This window comes from Cupressus sempervirens, chromosome 10 (assembly GCF_028749045.1).
Source record: "Cupressus sempervirens isolate cs-2001-9-10 chromosome 10, ASM2874904v1, whole genome shotgun sequence".
NCBI lineage: Eukaryota > Viridiplantae > Streptophyta > Pinopsida > Cupressales > Cupressaceae > Cupressus > Cupressus sempervirens.
The window spans coordinates 848,993,973-849,017,677 of NC_143127.1; the positions used below are offsets into that span (position 1 = coordinate 848,993,973).

The following is a 23,705-nucleotide window of genomic DNA, read 5'->3' on the forward strand; positions in this document are numbered from 1 at the left end:
TTCATCAAATAGGAGACCACATATTCTCCTTTTGACATCTTAATGTGCAGCAATTGACACCTAAGAGCAAGAGTTCTACTGGTGTTGTTAAACTCATATAGATCCTTCAAGGTGTTGAACATTTCTCTAGCAAATTCTAACTTTGAAATCATTGGAATCAAATGATTTTTAGGAGAATCAATCATGACCTTTTTGGCCATTACTTTATTCTTGTTCCACTGAACTTTACCAGCATCATCCTATAGTTCTTCAAAATCAGACTTTGTATATTCTATAAGATCATTTTCCTCGAGAGCATTCAGAACTCTTCACCCTCTAATCTGTCCTCAACTTTCAAAACATTAACCATTTTCACACGAGAGAAACAAAGAAAGAATAATCAAGAGGGGTGAACAAGAAAGAAGAGATTTTCATTCACAATTTAAATTCTTCAGCCTAGCTTTGAACCAGAAATGTAAATTCAACTCTTTTAAGAAACAACAAGAAAGTTTATCTTGGGAAAAATCCTCCTCACCAAGGAAAACAACCCAGCCCACCAAAACCTGTGCACTTTATTTGATTTGAATAAGAAGAATACAATACTCTGAAATCTTGAGTGTCTTTCACACAAACTAATTTAAAGTCTTTCACACAAACTGATAATTAAGAATATCAAGCTCAGACATAACAAAGTTCTACTGCTCGAGCCCACACTTCGAAGAAAATAACTCACTATACTGCAAGGTGAATCCAAAGCAAAATCTAGAGACAATAATAACCAAGCTGAAAGACTATGATCATTGCCCGATAACAAACAATTTGGATATTAACCACACTTAATGTCTGATAGTAATTAGACTGAAGATAGCAATCTGAGCCCTTCTGAATACATACAACAGCAACCTTAAAAAAAGATTAATGTTATGTGGAGCCTAACTAGACTCAGAGGTTAAGTTTCCCCACTTCATTCAGTGTGGTTTCCCCTCAGATTTTTCTACATGGGTTTGGGGGTAGCACCCCCAAGATGGGAGCTAGTTTTTTATCAGCCGACACAATCTAGCCCTAATTTTATAAGCAGCAAAAAGCTTGTACAAAATGGCTTAGGGTTAGGGATTTTACAATGTATGATGATTTGGCAGCTTCTTGCAACAACATTGAGTTGCAAGGGATTACAGGTTGTAATCACTGGATAATAAGAATATTGGACTTGTTGTTTGGTGGATGTAGCCCAGGGATTGGGTGACCCATGTTAAATCTATGTCTTGTGTTCTCTCTTGTACTTTATTATTTTCTGATATTGGTTATATTTGCATGTAATTGTTATTTGTCTCTCTAATCCTAACGCTTTTCTTGCAGCATAGACACTAGAACCTATTTACGTGAGAATCTATCACCCACTATATTAAAACAGCCACAATGATGAAAAACACGACACTACAATCAAAGAGCATTGAATGAGAATGTAGAAGGCATGGCGATGTCGTAAGAAGATGCAACGATGAGAATTCATCATTTTCTTTCCACCAAGTATGCTAAGCAATAAAAACGTGATAATCAAAATGGAACCGCCAAATATAATTCAACGCCTTTTAACCGACCAACAATAAAGAAACCAATAATAATAAAAGCCACTCGCTAAATATGAAGAAACGAGAAAACGGCTCCAGTCAAATTTTGCATAGGCATATACATAGGAAGATGAAGAAGAAATCTAGACATCATAGATTTGCACAAGTGGCAAGACTTCTGATGATGTAGGCCTCCAAGACGGTTAGAGGGAAAATATAACCAATATATGAAGGATGCCATACAAAGAAGAACCAAAAAAATATGCTGAGGAGATAGCAATAGCTCACATATGTGAGATAACACGTTGAGCCAAAAAAATAGAATATAATGATATTCATCACTGTTCTCAAGCAGCAACCAAAGAGCCTAGAGAATATGTATAGAACAGATATATGATATCTAATAATCAGCTGAACCAAAATTATCCAAAAATGCTGAACCAGAGGTATGAGAAGATCTATCTTGCTACTACACTAGATTTCAACATCTAGTAGCCCTCAAAGTGAGTACATTTCCCTCCATCATTTCATAGCACTTACTTTGATACACTAGATTAGATCTTTTGATGTCTACCATTGTATGTTTTCTTACTTTACTTGTATATCATTCTTTACATATCAACACAAACGAAGAAAAAGAGACCTCAGAACTCACATCCCTAAAAGGACTTAAATTTTGGATCAGCATCCCTACATCCATTTGGGTTGTGCTGATCTGATTTGTGTCCTCGCAGTGGTTGCACTTGAGGGCCTCCATCTTTCCCAGAATGTACCTATAACTTGGTAGTCTACTATTGGTCCACTTTAAACATTACAAGAGGTTCTACAATAACCCCCCATACCTGTTGGGCCCAATGCTGGTCCCAATGCTGGTCCCACTTAGGGATCAAGGTAGACTAAGTTCGCCAAAAAGGACCCACGAGGTACCTCACATAAGCATAGACAAGGCATGTGAACTGTTTGACATAATGACTCAAACTGATGTCATCTCACAGATTGAAATGACTGCACGATATACACAAAACGGATTTATTGAAAAGGCTTTAGAAACTTAAAGCAAGTACAATTGGCAGGTGCAAAGCAAAATTCCAAAAACTTTGCGAACATCCTCCACACCTATGCTAAAATGGGAGCTTGAGAGCAGGGTGTACATCAATCAAAGCATATAGGAAGGGAGCTTTTGTCAGGTGTTATAATTGAAACTTCCCTTGTAGACCCACATGCCTAGCCCGAAATTATAGACAAGACATAAAAATGTTTTACAGAAAGCCTCATGATGATGTGTCCTCATTGACTGCAGTGGTTGCAGCATATGCACGAAATGGATTTGTTGAAAATTGTAAAATATAGTTATAGTGCTAGCCTCATGTGGGGTTGGATATGGATTGAGGGTTTGGATAAACTAGTACCACAATTTTTTCTCGGGATACATACACACACACAGTAGTGCTCAATACACACACACACACACCCAACTCTGAACCCATAATCATTGTGTCGTCGGTAGAAATTGTGTATCGGCCGACAAGTCCCTTCAGGAAGGAAATTGTGTATCAGCCGACGGGTCCCTTCGGGAAGGAAATTGTTATGTAGCCGACAGGTAAATAGTTTGTAGCGGACATAATGTATGTGGCCGACAGACTCCTTTGGGAAAGTTCTTCGGAAAGTATTTATAACCCCTTCGGAAAGCATTGTAATCATCATATCATACCATCGAAGCATAATGTAATGTTCTGGCATATGCGAATAATAATAATAAGAGTTATGTTGTTTGCTGTTCATATTCATATTCATTATCTGTGTGCGTTTCTTAATTAATCCATACGGTAAACATTTGGCGCCGTTGCCCGATCGACCTGGTACGCAGGCAGGCGGATATGAATTAAATGTCAAATCAGTTGAACAAAGATAAGAGTAAGCTGAAGGAAAAAGATGACATACGAGTTGCGTAGGAAAATTTAATTTTAGCGCAGCAGATAGAGCGTCGAAGGAGATTTCAGAAGATTCCCGACGGAAACAAGAGCGCGGAAGGATTGTTGAAGGAGACTCGACAACGGCTTGATTTGGTGGAAGAAGCGAAGGAGGAGTTTCTGAACCTGCATACGCCACGGGAAGAGAATCCTGACGAAAGGAGATCGACTCGCACGGCTCGAACTGCCGCAGGAGCACGAGCGTAGAGTGACCTCTTCGTCCGAGATATACTTCCGGAACAAACAGCTTCGGTTGACGAACCCTCTTCTTCACCAAATAGCACGGGTGTTGAAAACAGTGCGGAAGTCCAAAACAACGCGTGTGTTGAAAACAGTGCGGAAGTCCAAAACAACGCGTGTGTTGAAAACAGTGCGGAAGCAGAAAACAGCACAGGTGTTGAAAACAGCGCGGAAGCAGAAAACAGCGCGGGTGTGCAGAACAGCGCAAGTGTTCAAAACAGCGCAGGAGCTCAAAACAGCGCGGGAGTGCAAAACAGCGCAGGTACACAACAAAACCCTCAACATATAGTGATAATGGCAGGTCCGAAGGAAAAATTGCCTAAATTTGATGGTGATGAAGCAGCTGATCCCATTCGACATTGTAAAACATTTGAAACAATCTGGAGGGCAAATGGCATAACAGATACAAACGAATGGATCCGACAATTTCCTCTACCCTACGAGGTGTTGCAATTGATTGGTTTACTGATGTTGATCCACAAAAATTAAATAGTTGGGATAACATTAAGGAGTTCATCGCAGAATTTCAACTTTTGCGTGATGATAATGAAATTGTAGCGGAGATATTCAATACCAAGCAAAAGAAGAATGAAACAGTACAGGTCTTTGCCAGGAGATTAAAGGACTTAATCAGTAAAATGGAGAATAAGCCGGCAGATGGGCTCCTGAAAAGATGGTTCATTGAAGGCCTTCACCCGAAGCTGCGGAAAAAGATGAAGATTGTGCCACCATCGACATACATTGAAGCATACAATCGGGCAATGGACCTCGAAAGTGACCAGAAGACAAAGAAGAAGAAGAAGACCAGCTCATCGGATTCAGATGACGATGACCCTTCAGGAGAAGATAGCAGCGACGATGACGAGGGAAGCAACAAGAAGGCCCGTGCTCTCCAGAAGGACATGATGCGGATGATGAAGGAATTCAAAAACATGAACAAGGAGACTAAGGGCAATGACCTATGGTGCACAGAGTGTAAGAAAGAAGGCCATACGAAGGGATCCTACCCGAAAGATCAATTTTGTGAAATCTGCCAGATCTTGGGACACTCGGTAAAGGAATGCCCTTTCAACTTGAAAACCAGAACACCGCAGCAAGTTTTCCTGACACAAGAGGCATCCCCGTCAGGAGGGAATGGGAACACCAGTACGGAAGGTGCCACATCGGGCGGATACAGAAACAATTGGCACGGTCAAAATAACAACAATAGCAGCAACAACAATACAGGCGGAAGGAGTCGAATTCAGTATGATGCGAATGGTCGACCGATTGTTCAATGCCACGCATGCAATCTATGGGGTCACTTCGCCCGAGAGTGTACAACGGCGAACACACCGAAGTTGTTATGCAGATGGTGTGGACTTGGTGATCATGAAGATGCTAGGTGTCCGAAGTCGGGAGTAAACTTGATCACCGTCGGGACGAACGAAGAAGAGGTTTTGGCCATCACACGGAAGCAAGCGAAAGTGTACCCCGACCCGGCAGAAGAAAAGAAGAGACTGGAGGAAGCACGGGTAGAGATCCAGAAAGCAACACAGGCAGAAACGGCACACCTAAAGGACATGCCGAGTACTTCCGTAAGGAACTGCGCAGAACAGAACATTGTCCGGCAAATTTTCCAAGCCAAGATACCTGTCAGGATAAGTGATCTATTGCTCACTATGCCTCAGCTCCGATCGGCACTCACAAACATTGTTCCCGCTGCTCAACTACCAGGAGAACATGGAAGGAAGCAGGAAAGTGGAGCAAGTACAGTGGACAAAAAGGAGAAGGAAAGTGGCGCAAGTGCAGAAGATCCGATGTTGTTAGCCCTCTCATCCGGACGCCATCCAACAGTCGTCGAAATGGGAATTCTCGAGACTATATTGACGGAAACAATTGACGGAGGGTCTGGTGTCAATGTGTTGCCTGAAGACACTTGGAAAAAGTTGGGACAGCCGACATTATGGCCGCCTACATTCCAGCTGCTAACGGCCGATCAACATGGAATCAAGCCATTGGGAGTCCTGACAGCACAACCGGTGATGATTGGAACACAGCCATTCCTGTTGGACTTTGTCGTGATCCCACTGAAGCAGAGAGGATATGATGCCATTCTGGGCCGGGGGTGGTTGATACAAGCCAAGGCAAAACACGATTGGAAGAAAAATACTATATCACTTGAAAGCAAAGGCCGCAAGTATGTCATCAATCTACACACTCAGATGGTTGGAGAAGAAGCTCTATCATCGGATTCTGAAGGAGAAGATGATGAGAGGAGGCAAAGTATGGAACCCGATCAGGAGGGAGTCCTACGATTGGAAGGAGATGACGATCTGGATTCAATAAATGGTCTTTACTACTGGCAGATAGAGGATTAAGAGCTCTTTCCAAGTTGTAATATGCTAAGGATCGACGAAGGTAAGAAAGAAGAAGGAAATGAAGGTCCGAAGGAACACAGAGAAGCCGAAGGAGGAAATGAATGTCCGAAGGAACACAGAGAAGCCGAAGGAGGAAATGAATGTCCGAAGGAACACAGAGAAGCCGACGGAGGAAATGAATGTTTGAAGGAACATGGAGAAGCCGAAGGAAGAAATGAATTTTCGAAGCAACACAGAGGAGCCGAAGAAGAAAATGCGGATATGACTGAAGCTGAAGGACAGAACATACAGTACGAACCCAAAAAGAAGGAAAGATTCTACTGTACGACTGCGCCGGAAGAAAGTATTACGTCGAACCACAAATGTAGCAGAAAGGTACCAGCAGCAAGGAAGACACACGATACGATCTACACAAGCAACAAAGCGGAAGGGTCTAATAAAAGTTGCAGCAGTACGGAGTGGACGTGTTATTGGCGGCCAGAAGGGGCAACTGATGGAGTCCATGCTACGGAGCTTCAGGAACAAACTGGGCAATATGGAGATGACATAAAACAGGCGTAGCAGGTTTCAACTTGGACAGTGGAATGAGATCAAACCAGGCAAGTTCAAAGTTAAGTGGGTCGGGCCGTATCAGATCCGGGAAGTAGGTGACAATGGAGCAATCAAATTATGGACTTTGGATGGACACGAAGTGCCTTAGGCGGTGAATGGGTCGAAGTTGAAGATATATCACGACCGGAAGACTTCTGCGTCAAAAAGTGGCCTTCGGGAGACCCCTTCGTCATTGCAGACCGTCGGTGACGACGGTCGAAGGGTAAACTGACTTTGCTATTCTGTCATACAAAAAAAAAAAAAAAAAAAAGTAGTAAAGTAAAGCACCGTACAGTTTCTGGAAAGTACCGTACGATTTCTGAGAAACACCGTACGGTTTCTGGGAAGTACCGTACGGGTTCTGGACAATACCGTACGGCTCCATATTTGCAGGAGACAGCACCGTACGGGGTTTTCGTCTGAAGGGAAAAGGAAGTGAGTACGGTTTTTCATATCTGACGTAGGGTGTACGGTTTTTGTAGTACAATTTTTGCTGTACGATTTTTTAAGACAAGGTACGGATTTCATTGCCAAGGTACGTATTTCATTGCCACCGTATAGATTTCATTGCTACAATACGGATTTTACAGTAAAGGGGCACTGTACGGTTTCTACAAACACTCTACGAATTTCTCAGAGGATGGACTCTTTCATACTGTTTCCAGAGAAAAGAGCGTCGTACGATTTTTAGGTGAAAAGTACCGTATGGTAATAGTATATGAAGGAAGGAGCACCATCGTACGGATTTCACAGTAAAGGAGTACCGTACGATTTTTCACATCTAAAAGATGATGTACGGTTTTTCAGATAATTTAATATGTGTAGTACGATTTTCAAATTTGAAGTACGGTTTTGTAGACAAGTATGGCTTTTTTAGAAGATTGAAATAGTGAAGACGTCTTCAAATTTTTTTCATCAAAACCCGTGTGCAGGAAGGAGGCATCCATATGCAATTAGCAGACAGTGTCAAGATTGAAGCCGTACGGATTTCATCGCAAAAGGGTGACAGGAGGTTTTCTATAAAAAAAAAAAAACGACAACAAAATCAAGTTGTTCAGAATGAGTGACAGATGGTGCCAAAGGGAAAGGGATGCATCCGTGGTTGCCAAAAAGAGTGCAGAATCGGCAGATAATAACAGAAATGGTGTGTTCCGTGCATTTCTGTGTGGGTTGCAAAGTGCTAATTTGGTCTTGGCGGCTGTACTGCCCCAGGACCCCGGCGTTGCCCCCTGGACCCCCAGTCGTTGCGGATATCAGTTGTGGGAGTCTCACCAGTTGAAAAGACTTGGAGCTGCGGCAGGCATGGAGTGTCTGTGTATCAGAGGCACTGAGAGTAGGTGTTGGCCGTTAGGTTGTCTTGGTGGATGCGTAGAGAGCTCGGGAGGAGCTGATCATCCAGTTGGAGGCAGTGCAGCGACACTTGGCTCAAGGTTTCGAGGAGTTGGAGGCAGAGGAAGCAGCACAGGTGGCTATCAAGGTCAGCTTGAGGAGTCAGTATTGTGTTAGCAAAGGCTATAGATGCAACGAGATGAATGTGAAAGTAATATGGCAGATCAATATTGTTGTATTAGTTGTTTGAGTTTTGTTCTGTAGTCGTCAGGAGACGACTTTTCTTTTTTGGGGGGGATGATGTCGTTGGTAGAAATTGTGTATCGGCCGACAGGTCCCTTCGGGAAGGAAATTGTGTATCAGCCGACGGGTCCCTTCGGGAAGGAAATTGTTATGTAGCCGACGGGTAAATAGTTTGTAGCGGACATAATGTATGTGGCTGACAGACTCCTTCGGGAAAGTTCTTCGGAAAGTATTTATAACCCCTTCGGAAAGCATTGTAATCATCATATCATACCATCGAAGCATAATGTAATGTTCTGGCATATGCGAATAATAATAATAAGAGATTTGTTGTTTGCTGTTCATATTCGTATTCATTATCTGTGTGTGTTTCTTAATTAATCCATACGGTAAACACATTGACATTCCCACGATAGGCCAGCATCTTAAGTCCCACGTCAATCATAAGGTTTCAGCTTCAAGTGATTGATTAGATTGTAAACTTGTTGGTTTTCATTCCAACGAAGAAGGCACGACCCCCAATAGCAGACACTAAAATTCAATTTCTCCAAGATGCATCTTATATTCCTCTCCATCGTGTGATGTCTTGACAACCTTAATTCTTTAATTTGCAACTGTCTTCTTTTCAAGCATTTCACTATATTAAAGGTTGCTTTTAAATGTCAAATATGAATTATAGGCTATTGAAGCATATATTAGTGATTTCGGTTTATTTTTATGATACAATATGTGTCAATGAATAAAGGAAATGTCACATATGTCCTAAAGAACAAATGCCCTTAGTTCAATGTGCCGATTGTCCAAAATCTCCATCTTCTAATTTCCTAGAATGCTTAGTAAAATATTGCTACTCATTCTTGTAGGATAAATGTATGGAGGGATGCTTTACCCTGAAACTATCATGTCCCTTTCCCCGCACTAGCTCTATGGTGCTGGGTTAATCTATCTCCACATCTGGATAGATTAACGGAATCAACAATCAGGATGCTTGCCAGTCACATAGGAGATTTATCTTGAGTTCAGTTTTTAATAAATTAAAATTTCTTTGATAAAGTTATTTTTGTTTTAAAAGTCGTTTCCTTATAAAGTGACTTAAGTGACTACCGGACGAAATTGTTGTTTTATCCCACATCTCTTATTCCAACACTTTTTCCCTCACTCCGAGGTCATAAATAAGGGATCTGCCTTGGGATTTGAACACACGATATTTTATGAACTCAATATCTAGAAACTCTGGTTGCTTAAATGTAACTAAGCAAACTCGAGGACGAAAACCCTTGAGAAGTCAAAAATTGGACGTAGCCCCAGTCTTCTTCTTATTGAAGTCTACATCAGATCTTTTTGAAGATTATTGGATAGCCAAGATTCCTTGAAAATTATAGAACTTGCATAGTTCAGTATTGAATATCTACAAGTTGGTACAGCATACAATCTTCATATGATATTTGCATTTCAGTTGGAACTCAAGTAGGTGATTAAGTTTTATCAACTTGGCACACGAATAAGGGTGAGGAAGCTACTCAGGAAACCGGTGTTAGCACTTCAGATACCATGAAATAGTGAAGCAGCAGTTTGAGTAAATAAACTCCTCAAGACAAGATTCGATTCTGTAAGTTAATCCTTCTTTCCAGACTTTGGCATTACATATCGAGTTGTTCTCTTAAAAGTGGCAAAATGTGAGGAGTTAGATACTCATAGCAAGAGAACAGTTTCATACGGGTAGTGTATCCCAAACCCACTGCTACAAATCGGGTGCACTAGTAACGTTGAGAAAGGAACAACGTTGGATGGTTATAGGTAACTCACGGCATCACAAATGGCCTCAAGACATGGTATTGCATCTGGTCGGCAGATGAAGTAGGCACTCACGGCATCAGTATTGGTCCTGCAGTGAAAGAAGACTTGATTCCAACACCGGGCAATATCTCTCCAGCATCATGAGAGGGAAAAACAGTTAGAATGGGAGCTGGCTAACTGGTTAAGCCGTTTCGAGAGAAGTAACGTGATTCTTCTGCAATAGCGATTTCTTATTGGTGCACACCAGTGGTATGGGTCTGTGTACACCCACTCATTTATCCCTGTTATTTGCATATATTGGATGTTATTCTTGAAACTGTACTGCATTCTCAAAACTATAGTTAAAAGGGGTTATTAATTCTTAATCTAGTTGTAAGCCATTAATATTGAGTTCTGAGATTATTTCCTCTAGCTCCGAGTTGTTGTAGTATTAGTGTCATTGTTTGAAGCAAACATTTCTTGGTGTTAGACTATGAAACAGTAAAAATCTTGATACTGAATTATGTTTGTTCAAAGAAATACTGGTTACACTGTAAGTGTTTAACGAAATTTTCATCAGCCTAGTGTTCTATTATTATTTCATTCCAGCAAAGAATACTATAGTGGTATCAAAGCCACAAGACCTTCCATCTTGTGGGAAATAACAGAATTTTTGCATATCGATTTTTATCCAAAAATGATAGCCGAGAACGAGTAAAAGACAATATAAATTCAAGCATCTACAACCGGTACAAACAGGTTCTTCAAATCATATTGAGATTGAAGATAGTTTTTCAGTGGATAAGGAGGTAATATTTGGGACAAGTGAAAAGACTGATCTTACTAAACAGGTTGATCATTTAGGACACACAGAACAAGTAAACAACATCCAAGTGGTACATCTTGAAACTGAACAGGACAAGGAAGTTCGGGAAACATTGAGGGCTATTAGAGATGGGCAGAATAACATAGCTAATGCACTTCAACAACTTGCAATTAATATGCAGCACTTAGCTCCAGTTAATAGGAGAGCCCCAAGCCAGCACGATGGAGGACATAGTGTAGCTAGGTAACCCCGAGCTCTTAGAGTCCCCACATGTAACACTAACAGACCTTTAATGCTAGTGTTTGAAGTGAGGTAGCACCCCCAACAACACCGAATTTACTACCGGACAACGTTAAGGCATTGTATGATAAATGAGATTTGTTTCCCGATCCTATTAAACAAAATTTGACTTTTGTCCAATACCTAAATCAAAAAAGGGAGGCCGATAGACAATAGCAGGATAGGAGACCTAGAGCACCAAGCAAGGACCTTAAACATGCTATGAACAAGTTAACTCTCCCTACGTTTGATGACAGTAGCAAGACATCCGCTAGAGCTTGGATTCACAAGCTTGATACCTATTTGACACTCAAACCCATGGCAGAGGCAGAAACCATCAAATTTGCCACAATGCACTTTGAGGGAGCAGTGTATGATTGGTGGCATCATGGTTTAGTCACCCAAGATCATGGCCTCATTACTTCATATAAGACTTTCAGCTCCAAGCTGATTACTCGTTTTCACAGGAAAGATATTGAAGTTTACTACAGGGATTTGGCTCAACTACGACAGAGTGGGTCCTTGGATAACTTCATTGATGAGTTCCAACATATATTATTATGGTACCGGATATGACAAAGCAACATAAGGTGATGTTGTTCACAAAAGGGTTACAGGACAGATTTAGGGGTTTGGCTAAGGTCCTTAAGCCAAACACCTTAGATGATGTGATTAAGATAGCCCATGATTTGGATTCACCTTCACTACTGCAACCTCCAAAGAAAACCTATAGAGGGTGTACATCATCCCAAGGGAACAAAAACCAAATCCTCCTAGATTGGATTTTGAGACACGTAATGAACTTAGGAGGAAGAAATTGTGCTTCACTTGTAGGGAACCTTGGACTCCCGATCACAGATGCCTTGGTAAAGGCAAGATTCACTATGTTGAGGTTCTTTCAAAGGATGAAGGAGAGCAACAAGAAGATAATGATGTTGAGGACAGAGAGGAGGAAGAATTTGAAGAGCAGCCCCTTAAAGATAAAAAGAAGAAGGCCACTACGGAACGGCCTCCTATTATAGCCACTCTTTCTAGTGATCCAGCATGTCATCCTTTCAAGGTAAAGGGTGTTGTTAGGGGATAGCGCATTGTTTGTCTTTTGGATACAGAAGCATCCCATAATTTCATCAGCACACGAATGGTATCTAAGAGAGGATTGCAGATAGTTGGCATACCCAAGTTCGAAGTGAAGGTAGTAGGTGGTGAGGTTTTGAGTTGCACAGAGAAAGTATCCAATCTTCAGATACAGTTTGATGATTATCTTTTAGAGACAGATTTTTATGTTGTTGATCTGGTTGGGTTAGACGCCATTCTAGTAGACAGTGGTTAAGGAATCAGTACACATTTGATTACGAGACCATGCAATGGGAATTCTCACGAGGTGATCGGTTGATAGTCCTAAAAGCCATACTAGATAGTGGACCCAGGTTGATAACAGCTCATAGGATGGAAGCCATTTTGAGGCACGATGATATCGAATGGGCAACACAGTGTTTCATCTCTCCTAAAAGGACACAGGATACAGGGCAGCAATACCGTTGTGACATCCAGACAGTGCTAGACAAGCACAGGAGGGTATTTGAGAATTTACCCCCAGGTATTCCACCGGATAGAGGGTTTGAGCATATCATTGAGCTAGAGGAGGCCGCCAAACCCATCATTACCACTCTTTATCGTCACCCCAAGCATTACAAGGAAGAAATAGAGAAGACAAGTAAGGAACTTCTAGATATGGGACATATTAGGCCCAGTTCCAACCCTTTTGCCTCTTTAGTGGTACCCTTTGGATGTGTATTGATTACCGCACCCTTAATAAGAGAACCATTAAAAACAGGTATTTGATTCCCCGCATTGATGAGTTACTAGATGAGTTTCACGATGTTTATTTCTCAAAGACAGATCTTCGATCAGGATACCATCAGATACAAGTCCAGGAGGAAGATGTGCACAAGACAGCTTTTAGATGCCACTATGGACACTACGAGTTTTTGGTGATGCCATTTGGGCTCACTAACGCACCAACCACTTTTCAATCATGCATGAACCATATCTTCAAAAAGCAACTACAAAAGAGTGTGTTGGTTTTCATTAATGACATTTTGATCTTTAGCAGGACTTGGGAGGAACATTTGCAACACCTAAATGGAAGAACACTTTTTATTTGCAAAGGAGTCTAAGTGTGAATTTGGGTTAACTAAGATTCTGTACCTGGGTCACGTGATTGGTGCAAAGGGAGTTAAGGTACATCAGGAAAAGATACAAGCAATCCTGAATTGGCCACCACCGAGAGATGTATCTGAGTTGCGGGGCTTCCTTGGTCTTTGTTCTTATTAAAGGCAATTAGTCAAAGGTTTTTCCCAGGTAGTGGCAACCCTTACCAATTTGACACAAAAAGGAGCATTTAGATGGACAGAGGATTCAGAGGCAGTCTTTGATAGACCGAAACAGGTGATGAGCACATTACAGTACTGGCACTTCCTAATTTTTCTAGACCCTTTGTTCTAGAGTTTGATGCTTCAAGAAGTAGAATCAAAGCAATTTTGATGCAGAACTATCATCCCATAGCTTTTGAAAGCAAGAAACTTTGGGGCAGCGAGTTATTATATTCTACTTGTAATAAGGAGATGCTAGCCATAATGCATGCCTTAACCAAGTTTAGACAATACTTGGTGGGGAGGAAATTTACAATGAAGACTGATCATAATAGTTTACATTACTTCCTGGAACAGAAGGAGCTGAACGGTAGACAGCAGAAATGGGTCAACAAGGTCCAAGCATACGATTTTGACATTGAATATGTCAAAGGGAAAAATAATATATTTTCTAATGAACTTTCCCGAAGACCCCCAGTGATAGAGTGTTGTGCCATTTCCAAGATTTCAGCAGATAGGAGATCCCAGTTGTTAATGGAGTATTTTAAAAATGCTCACACATGTCAAATTATGGATGGTATACTCTAGGATGATTGGCACAAGGTAATGAATGATATTATATATTATAAGAATAGAATCTACCTAGTACCGGAATCTAAACTGAAAGGGGATATTATGCACACTATAGATGATGCACCTTTAGTAGGGCACCCAAGTTTTTTCAAAACCTACAGGCTGATTAGAGAGAGATTCTCATGTAAGGTGCTAAAGGAAAATGTATTGCAACATGTTAGAGAGTGCCAGACTTGTCAGCTAAACAAGTCAGAACAGGGCTTTCCCGCAGGTTTACTTCAGCCTCTCCCTATTCTAGCTCAGAGGTGGGAGAGTATCTCCATGGATTTTATCACAGGGTTGCCGAGGATCCAGGGTAGAGATTGCACTTTTTTGGTGGTAGACAGATTGACTAAGTTTGCGCACTTCTTTGCTCTTTTTGCGGACTGGTCAGCCACTTAGGTGGTTGAATTGTTCTTTCGAGAGGTTTTTCGTCTTCATGGGTTACCCAAGACCATCGTGAGTGACAGAGATAGCAGGTTCCTCGATACTTTTTGATAGGAGGTTTTTAGACTGGCACGTACTGAGTTGACACCCAACACCAGTTATCACCCACAGATGGATGGTCAGACCAAAATAGTTAATAAATGGGTGGAAGGGTATTTGAGAAACTACATTGCTAGACAGTAGAGAGCTTGGGTCAAATGGTTGTATTTGGGGGAGTATTCCTATAACACCACACACCATATGTCCTTTCAAACGACTCCCTTCCACGCTCTTTATGGCTACAATCCTCTCTCTTTCATTGATTTGGCATTACAAGACAGCTGGGCACCCTTAGCCAAAGAGTGGATTTTGGATCAGCACGATATCCTCAGAACCCTTAAGGATAACATTTAGCAGGCACAGAACCAGCAGAAGTTATATGCTGATTGGCATCGTATTGAGCGGAGCTTCACATGATTTATCTTCGTCTACAACCATATAGACAGAGCTCCCTGAAGAGAAGTGGGTCAAAAAAACTTAAACCCAGATTTTGGAGGGTTGGTAAGGTTGCTTACGAGTTGGATTTTTCGGATGGCAGCTGAATCCACAACGTATTTCATGTCTCATGCCTCAAGAAGGTTATTGGCCAACATATTGTTCCTTCAGAGGGTTTGCCTCCACTTGATGAGGAAGGTAAGCTTGTTTTGGAGCCGGCAAAGGTGATTGAGACCAGGGAAAAGAAGCTACGAAACAAGTCCATTAGAGAATATCTAATTCATTGGAAGGACTTACTGTATGAGGACGCCACTTGGGAAGGTGAGTCTATTTTGCAACATTCAGCACTGAGATTGCTTGAGGGCAAGCAATCCTGAGAAGGGAGGACTGTCATGTCCCTTTCCCCACACTAGCCCTCTGGTGCCAGGTTAATCTATCTCCACATCCGGATAGATTAACAACATCAATAGTCACGATGCTTGCCAGTCACATGGGAGATTTATCTTGAGTTCAATTTTTAATAAATTAAAAGTTCTTTGATAAAGTTACTTTTGTTTTAAAAGTCTTTTCCTTATAAAGTGACTTAAGTGACTACAGGACGAAATTGTTGTTTTATCCACATCTCTTATTCCAACACTTTTTCCCTCACTCTGAGGTCATAAACAAGGGATCTGCCTTGGGATTTGAACACACAATATTTTATGAACTCAATACCTAGAAACTTTGGTTGCTCAAATGTGACTAAGCAAACTCGAGGAGGAAAACCCTTGAGAAGTCAGAAGCTGGACGTAACCCCAGTCTTCTTATTGAAGTCTACATCAGATCTTTTTGGAGATTATTGGATAGCCAAGATTCCTTGAAAATTATCGAACATGCACAGTTCAGTATTGAATATCTACAGGTTGGTACGGCATACAGTCTTCATATGATATTTGCATTTCAGTTGGAACTCAAGTAGGTGATTAAGTTTTATTAACTTGGCACACGAATAAGGGTAAGGAAGCAACTCAGGAAACCAGTGTTAGCACTGTAGATACCATGAAATAGTGAAGCGGCAGTTTGAGTAAATAAACTCCTCAAGACAAGATTCGATTCTGTAAGTTAATCCTTCTTTCCAGACTTTGGCATTTCATATCAAATTGTTCTCTTAAAAGTGGCAAAACGTGAGAAGAGTTAGATACCCGCGACAGGAGAACAGTCTCATACAGGTAGAGTGTATCCCAAACCCACTGCTACAGATCAGGTGTACTGGTAACGTTGAGAAAGGAACAATGTTGGATAGTTACAGGTAACTCATGGCATCACAGACGGCCTCAAGACATGGTACTACATCTGGTCGGCAGATGAAGTAGGCACTCACGGCATTAGTATTGGTCCTGCAGTGAAACAAGACTTGATTCCAGCACCAGGCAGTATCTCTCCAGCATCACAGGAGGGAAGAACAGTTCGAATGGGAGCCGACTAACTGGTTAAGCTGTCTGGAGGAGAGAAGTAATGTGATTCTTCTGCAATAGCGATTTCTTATTGGTGCACACCAGTGGTACGGGTCTGTGTACACCCACTCATTTATCCCTGTTATTTGTATATATTGGATGTTATTCTTGAAACTGTACTGCATTCTCAGAACTATAGTTAAAGGGTGTTATTAATTCTTAATCTGGTTGTAAGCTATTAATATTGAGTTCTGAGATTATTTCCTCTAGCTCCGAGTTGTGATAGTATTAGTGTCATTGTTTGAAGTAAACATTTCTTGGTGTTAGACTATGAAACAGTAAACATCTTGATACCGTATTATGTTTGTTCAAAGAATTACTGGTTACACTGTAAGTGTTTGACAAAATTTCCATCAGCCTGGTGTTCTATTATTGTTTCATTCCAGCAGAGAATACTACAGAAACAAATGACTTCTGATGTTTTTTTTAATCTAGCTTTTTTTCATTGAGGTGATGTCATCACCAATATGCAAAAGCACTGAAAGTACTGCACATAGATAAATTCGATTCCACCCACCTTTTTTTGTGGATATAAGCTAATATTCAATATACAAGACAGATAAGATAATAATATTAATGTCCAACAAGAGACCAACTAGGTTCTAAGGGACTGGAAGATACAACAGTATAAGAAAGAACGAAACAGTAGAAGAAGAATTTTAACACTTGAATTTCAGATCAACACATAATATGATTTTATTATAAATCTGCATAGAATACTGAGATGTTTTACTCGTTCTTTAAATTAGTGTTAACACATTCAGATTGCCTTGCATTTGAACTGAGCAAAAACATAAACAACTCCCAAGACCACAAGTTGCCAAGAGAATTCGTCAACCATTATTCGAACATTGTTATCCTTGAAATAAACTCCCAAATATAAACACCTTTTGAAATGGAGAAGTAAAAATGGTAAGAAAAACAATATGGCACCTTTCTTCAGGAGCCAATTTTCAAGCACCACTGTTGAAAAATCATCTCTTCCACCCAAGCCTTCGAAACCAACAAGTCTATCTATAGCAATTCCATCCCTGTTAATCAATTTCATTTAGTTCGATGTCATGTAACTATTTAAATTATATCTCATCGATCAACCATTGATCAGATTTACACCCTATCATCACTCCTAATTACAGAATCATCATGTTTCGATTAAGTTGTAAAAGTTACCTAAACAGGATTACACATGGCAATGTCTTGATGGCTAATTTGGTGATGAAAAAGGGGGCATTCTGCATGGAAACTCTTAAGATTTGAGAATAATGTGAATCAAACAACAAGCATACTGCACTTGCCTAGAAGCCAAGTTCAAATAAAGTTCTTGATAATGGTCAAAATCAGAACTAACCTCAGCATCAACCTTAATAAACTTTGTATCAAAATATTTTGCAGCCAACAACTTCAAATGTTTATCAATGATTCTGCATATGTAAATAAAATGCAGGTTAAAAATCAGAACAAAGAAAAATTCTAGAATTAAATTCTTCGAAAGTGAAAAATTAGCCAGCAATTCTCTTGGAGCATCAGAAAATAGAGCTAAATATACCTCAGATGGGAACCTTAATCAAAGAGAAATATGTGACATAAAGATCCTTTGTTCAAGATAGCTTCTTGAGCTTGACATACCCTCCTTGTCCTAAATAGTTCCAGAATGAATCCTATTTGGATAATAGTTACAATTAATAATTTTCATTGACCTTCCATCCATACTGTCTTTCCCTCTGGTTTTTGTTTTCTTTATTTATTGTTTTTAGAACTCTAGCACGATAACATGAAATGTAAGAAATTACCTCTATGTGAGTTAAACAACACCCTTCCCCAACAAAACCCTGTTATAAAAACTTAAAAATATAAAACAGTATGTTAATAACATATCTGTAACAGTAGCAAAAGTTCTAAGTTCTTTACATGTCTTTCTTGATATACAAATAAGGTGTTAAAGGAGTTAAATAAGACATAATGCTCAAATTTCATCAATCAATTATATCCTGGTGCAAATCTAAACACTGATGGAAAAATCTCAATTTACCAAAAGACAAAGACCAGAACTTTTCTTTAAGGTGGAAACATTTCTTGATGACAGCCTCAGGGAAAAATAAAATGGAAGCAGTTTGTGAAGTTTACAAGAAGAAACAGAAGGTAAAAGTTCTTAAGATCATTTGCCTCCTCAAATTGAGATCAAGAATGTGAATATCTAATCAAATTAATTTTTTTAAATGCAAAGAGAAAAACACAGAGGTCACCGGCTGGAAAGCCAAAGTCTTCATTATTGCTGTCTGTAGGAATTCGAAAAGACTTGGTGCTTGGCAGTCCGACTTAACTTTTCAGATTCTTGGCTTCATGGAATTTTAAAGATATCTTCGTAAAAGTCAATTAAGAGTCGTAATCTTTTTTGCACCTCTCTAATTTATTCTTATATTTTAGTTTTTTATTTTAAATTCTATTTGAACTTCATGGTTACGGTAACTATTTAACTTTGCATTAGGGATTTCATGCATTTCTCTTATAATCTGAATGAACAATACAGATGGTTAAATCATGAAGTTAATGGTTACAACTTACTGCAATGTACTTTTGCAACACTATGCAAATTGTGGAGAAAGGAAGAAAAAATAAAAGAGGAAGAGAAGTCTTCCAAAGCAAGATGATTAATTCTTCAGCAGAGACTTTGGGACTCTTGATCCACATCAGATATTGGCCACAAAAGAGAAGACCTTGGGAAACATGGTCAAGAATTGATCAGATTGAGAAGCCAATTCCAGTCAACAATTATAACAAGGGCATATTACTAACATGTTATACAAATTTAATGTTATCTATTAATTGAATTACAATACTTCTATTTATGACTACCAATTTCAAAAAGCTTTACAACATTAAAAAGATTCAATTGTTAAGCTGGCTCACCGTATATAAGAATTTGTGTGTGGTCATTACGATGGTATGTTCTGAAAACAAACCTCATACATAAAAATAGATGAAGAATATTTATATATGCTCAAAGGAACCTAGCTGTCCAAATGCAATACCTATCTATCCTAATAACAATTAAAAATAATTAGAATTAGAAAGACGGGACAAAAACTGAATTATAGACTTCTTTGAAATAGAAGTTAAGAGTTGAGGTGTTGCTGCCATATTAGTAAAATGTAAAACAGAGGACTTCTGGAATACTAGTATTGCATTGCATACCATTGCTCTAAATTGCTTGAGAATTTATGAAACTTGATTTCGTGTCACCAATTTTCTTAAGAAAATACCACAGGCATAGCCTACAAGTTTGAATGGCCCTGACTTCCTTCCATCAATTAAAAAATGATAGTAGAATCATTTGCAATCAAAGTTTAAATAAACCCAAGATCTAGTGAGAGAGCATACTTGCACCGCAAGAATTCCCGATGATAAAAATGACAAATAACTTTTTTGCTTCCAGTAACTTCACTCAGAAAATCACCTTCAGTCACCTGTTAAATATTAAAATACTATTATAGTAATTTGAAATTCTATGTCTATCATTCCCAACTTTAAAAATAGAAAGTTACTTCTGTAGGAATCGATGATATGGTCTCAATAACTTATATCTCAATTTTGTGATTTTATTCCTGTAAAAAGATAATTATTAACAAACCATCAAAATTGCATACTTATTTACTTCCATCTTTCAATGAGATAAGCTTATGTTTCTACTTTGTGATCTTCTACCCAGTATAGGTAGAAATATATCTGTGGACGGGAGAACTCTATTTTCCAAATAATGTCAAGCCCGGAAAATTACAAGTCTCATAAAATATAAAATACTCGTAGGACCTACCTCCATGTAGTCCCCATGGCCTTTCCTCTCTAAAGCTTGTCTTTTCTCAGCTTCTTTCTGCCAAACAATTATCACAGTTCTCATTCAAACAGCTAGAACAAAAATAGGTAGCTAATGCAAGCAGAAATGTTCTTAGATGAAAATATTAAACTTAATGTTGGGCTTGTTATATATCAATATTTTTTGCATTTAAACCTCAAGCTCTTCTCATACTTTGAATGCCATCTAGACCATCACTACATTGTTGTGTGAATTCTTCAAAGGCAGTAACAAGAATTCCAATAAATCAAAGTAAACCACAGATAAGTATAACATATGAAAAGTGATTTGATAATTCTGTTAATTAAAATAGAACGTAAAAAACAAATGCAAACAAAAAATCATGCTTCACCAACAAGGCAAAGAACCTCACCTTAAGAGTCGCAATTCTGTCTGCATGTAACTTTTCAAGTTCCGGGTCCTAAAAATGTACCAGCCCGTTATGAAAAACCTAAGCCTCCTCTCAATCAACTATATGCCAGCCAAATTTATTAACTTCAATGGTTAAAAACTTACATCCATCAAATCATCCAGATCAACTTCTTCATGAGAAGTACTGGAAGCTTGCGCATTATTTTCAGCCACCAGTTCCTAAAATGAACACCAAAGGCAAGTCTTACAAACTGAGCATTTTAATACATTAGAACAGAAGTAAAGGTATTTATCTTCAACCTGCTAACAGAACAATAGAACGGTCTTCCATCAACAAATAATTAATAAAAACAAAATTCAAGTTCAGGGATTCAAAACAAAGAAAAGCATTTTGAGATTTTTCTCAACAAGACTAAAGTGAAATTTTATTGTTGATGGTGCCAATAACTAAATCCTGCGGAGTAAAATAAACGTTATCTTACATTAGAACTTGAGAGTATTCTTCCCACTAGGCATAAGTGAGATGCAAGAGGTGTGCATACCAGGATTTCTCAGCATTATGTATAGCCAAAAAGTAGTACCATTTTGCTAACAAATTACAGAAGGCGTTTGTCTAAGCATTATGCCAAGCCAAAAAAGAAGCACCAATTAGCTAACAAATTAGAAGAGGCATTTGTATAGCGAGCATCTTACAGGTAAATGATGGTATGCTATGCTAGCATGCCAATTCCATTACTAGTTTAACCTTATACTATTTGTATTTGATGTGAAACAGTTGCATACCAGGTCGTAAGCATGATTGTATCACGCTTGCATTGCTTTCAACTCGGATAAACTACAGCATAGCAGACTCCGAGAAACATAACTCGTTAACAATTAACAATGGAAAACGCTTCTACACTTTCCCAATTTTGCAATTAATAAACAGATGTTACAAATATACCCAGTGGCTTTTTACTGGCTTCTTAAGTGGTAAAGCCCTGCTATTTCGTCGTTCTATTCTTTAAAAACATTTTGGAGGCATCTAACTCTTTTGAACATTGGAGAGTGCAATTACCATAACAAAAATTAATGACGCCCGAAACAGAATAATACTACCGCACAGCTACAGGTACATTCTCGCAGATTTGCATGCACGATATTTATATAATTCCTTAAAAATAAAATGCAATCTTCCTTTCCAAAGCTGTTCTATTCGCTTTATTTTTCGTTTTTAAAAGAGTTGCAGAATATTAAGAATTAGCCTTAGTTATCATAAACAATATATAAAAAGAAAGACGCGCTTATACATTTAATTCTTTTGACCTCAAAACATATGAATAATTTGATTGTGTGGAAAGAAAAGTAGAATATAGAAAATGCCTTCTGATAATCCCTGGCTGCAGCTGCCATGGCATTTCCCAAAGCCAGATCTGAGAAGGTAGAACGAAAAGACTCTGGATCCATACTGAGAATTTGAATTAACTTAGCTGTACAGTGAACGATGTCGTGCAGGGAGTGGAACTGAGTATCACCGGAAACAGATTCGGGTGTAAATTCAAACCCACGCAAAGCTTGAGAACAGCAGGAAACACGTAAATGCGCCAAAGTACTAGGTAAGGTTTAGAAGTTCCTTTCGATTTAAAATTTATTTTACCGGTCAGAATCTTCTTTTACCCTACGAACCATAGGTATGGGACTTGGAATTGGTAACGATCCCTAGTATAAAAAAATATATGCCTCGCATGGCAAAAGGAATATCACCAGGTATAAATGGATTCCTATGGAAGTTTAATTCAACTAATGGTTGGCCAAGGTCATATTTTAAATCATTGATTCCACTAAGAGCAAACCAGAAATTTTGCGTATATGAATGCATGGTCTTTTCCTTTAGTTTTGCCATGTAATAAATTTTTTTTAATCGGTGTATAGATTTTTTAATTTGAAGTAATATTGGTTGAAGCAAATGGTTGTATCTTTAAAGAAACTCTTCAAGGTGTTTCACATGGTATGGATTAGGTTTTTGAACAGATTGTTTTGTATTTTATTTTTTTCATGTTATTCTTTAAATTCTTGAAAATGAAAATATTTGTAAATAGTTCAATAATTTATTTTTATTTTATTTTTAAAGTTATAAATTATATAAGAATGTGCTTTGCAATTATGTTGACTTAATATAGACATTTTTATTTTATTTTATTTTTATCAGTAAACAGTAGAAGCCTTAGATTATATTAGATAAAAAAAATTACAAAGTTCTTCGTTCAAACGGGTAGTGGTAAGAAAGAATAGAGAAAGAAAATCTCCACTCTAGTCGGGACTGAAGTCCAATATTATACAAATTTAAGAGGGGCATACTCCAGTGAAATATAAGTTATTCTTACAATAGTTACAAATATTAAGAAAGGGACAACAAGCTCGAGGGGAGACAAAAGAGTCGAACGTCCAATCAGAAGGTGGAGATCTATCCTGCATATGTAAGATAACACACAACAATCTTCCAAAAGGGGGTTAGTAGTCAGAGATAAGGAAGATAATAAAACCAAGGGAGGAGGAAATGAAACCAATCTATCACACAAGGGTAGCGTTGTAACACAGCCCCCCTTTATATTTGTTGCACTTTCCTTCCTTTGTTGATTATGCCACTTTTTCCAAACTCCACATTAGTAGTAAGTGCAAAGAATAATTTTCAATTTATTATAGTTTGTCTAAAATTAGGTATAAGAGACACAAGAACTACAAGAACTAATAAACCTACTATGTTCTGATAAAATATGTTAAATATGGTAATTATTATGCACGTAAGTATATCCTTGTTTGTAATCAATTAGTTAATTATATTAACATTTTGTTCTCTTGTCGATTTAAGAGGCTAATTCGTTTATTGGATTAAATCATAGTAGTACTTAAGTTGTCGATGATTACACTGCAGTGATTGATTTCCC

General features: G+C 38.8%; 1 protein-coding gene across 1 annotated transcript in view; it reads right to left on the reverse strand.

Moving 5' to 3' along the window:
- LOC149536673 (thioredoxin domain-containing protein PLP3B-like) overlaps positions 1 to 22,603 on the reverse strand; it is a 76,707-nt gene extending 54,104 nt beyond the window's left edge. Inside the window, exons 1-8 of the mRNA XM_089804362.1 lie at positions 22,144 to 22,603; positions 20,926 to 21,000; positions 20,783 to 20,830; positions 20,371 to 20,427; positions 19,938 to 20,023; positions 17,908 to 17,980; positions 17,730 to 17,791; positions 17,493 to 17,590 (exon numbers count right to left, since the gene is read on the reverse strand). Of these exons, the coding sequence (XP_089660488.1) occupies positions 17,493 to 17,590; positions 17,730 to 17,791; positions 17,908 to 17,980; positions 19,938 to 20,023; positions 20,371 to 20,427; positions 20,783 to 20,830; positions 20,926 to 21,000; positions 22,144 to 22,227 (583 nt within the window). The 5' untranslated portion in view covers positions 22,228 to 22,603. The remainder of the gene's footprint in view (positions 1 to 17,492; positions 17,591 to 17,729; positions 17,792 to 17,907; positions 17,981 to 19,937; positions 20,024 to 20,370; positions 20,428 to 20,782; positions 20,831 to 20,925; positions 21,001 to 22,143) is intronic.
- Between the last annotated feature and the right edge of the window lie 1,102 nt (positions 22,604 to 23,705).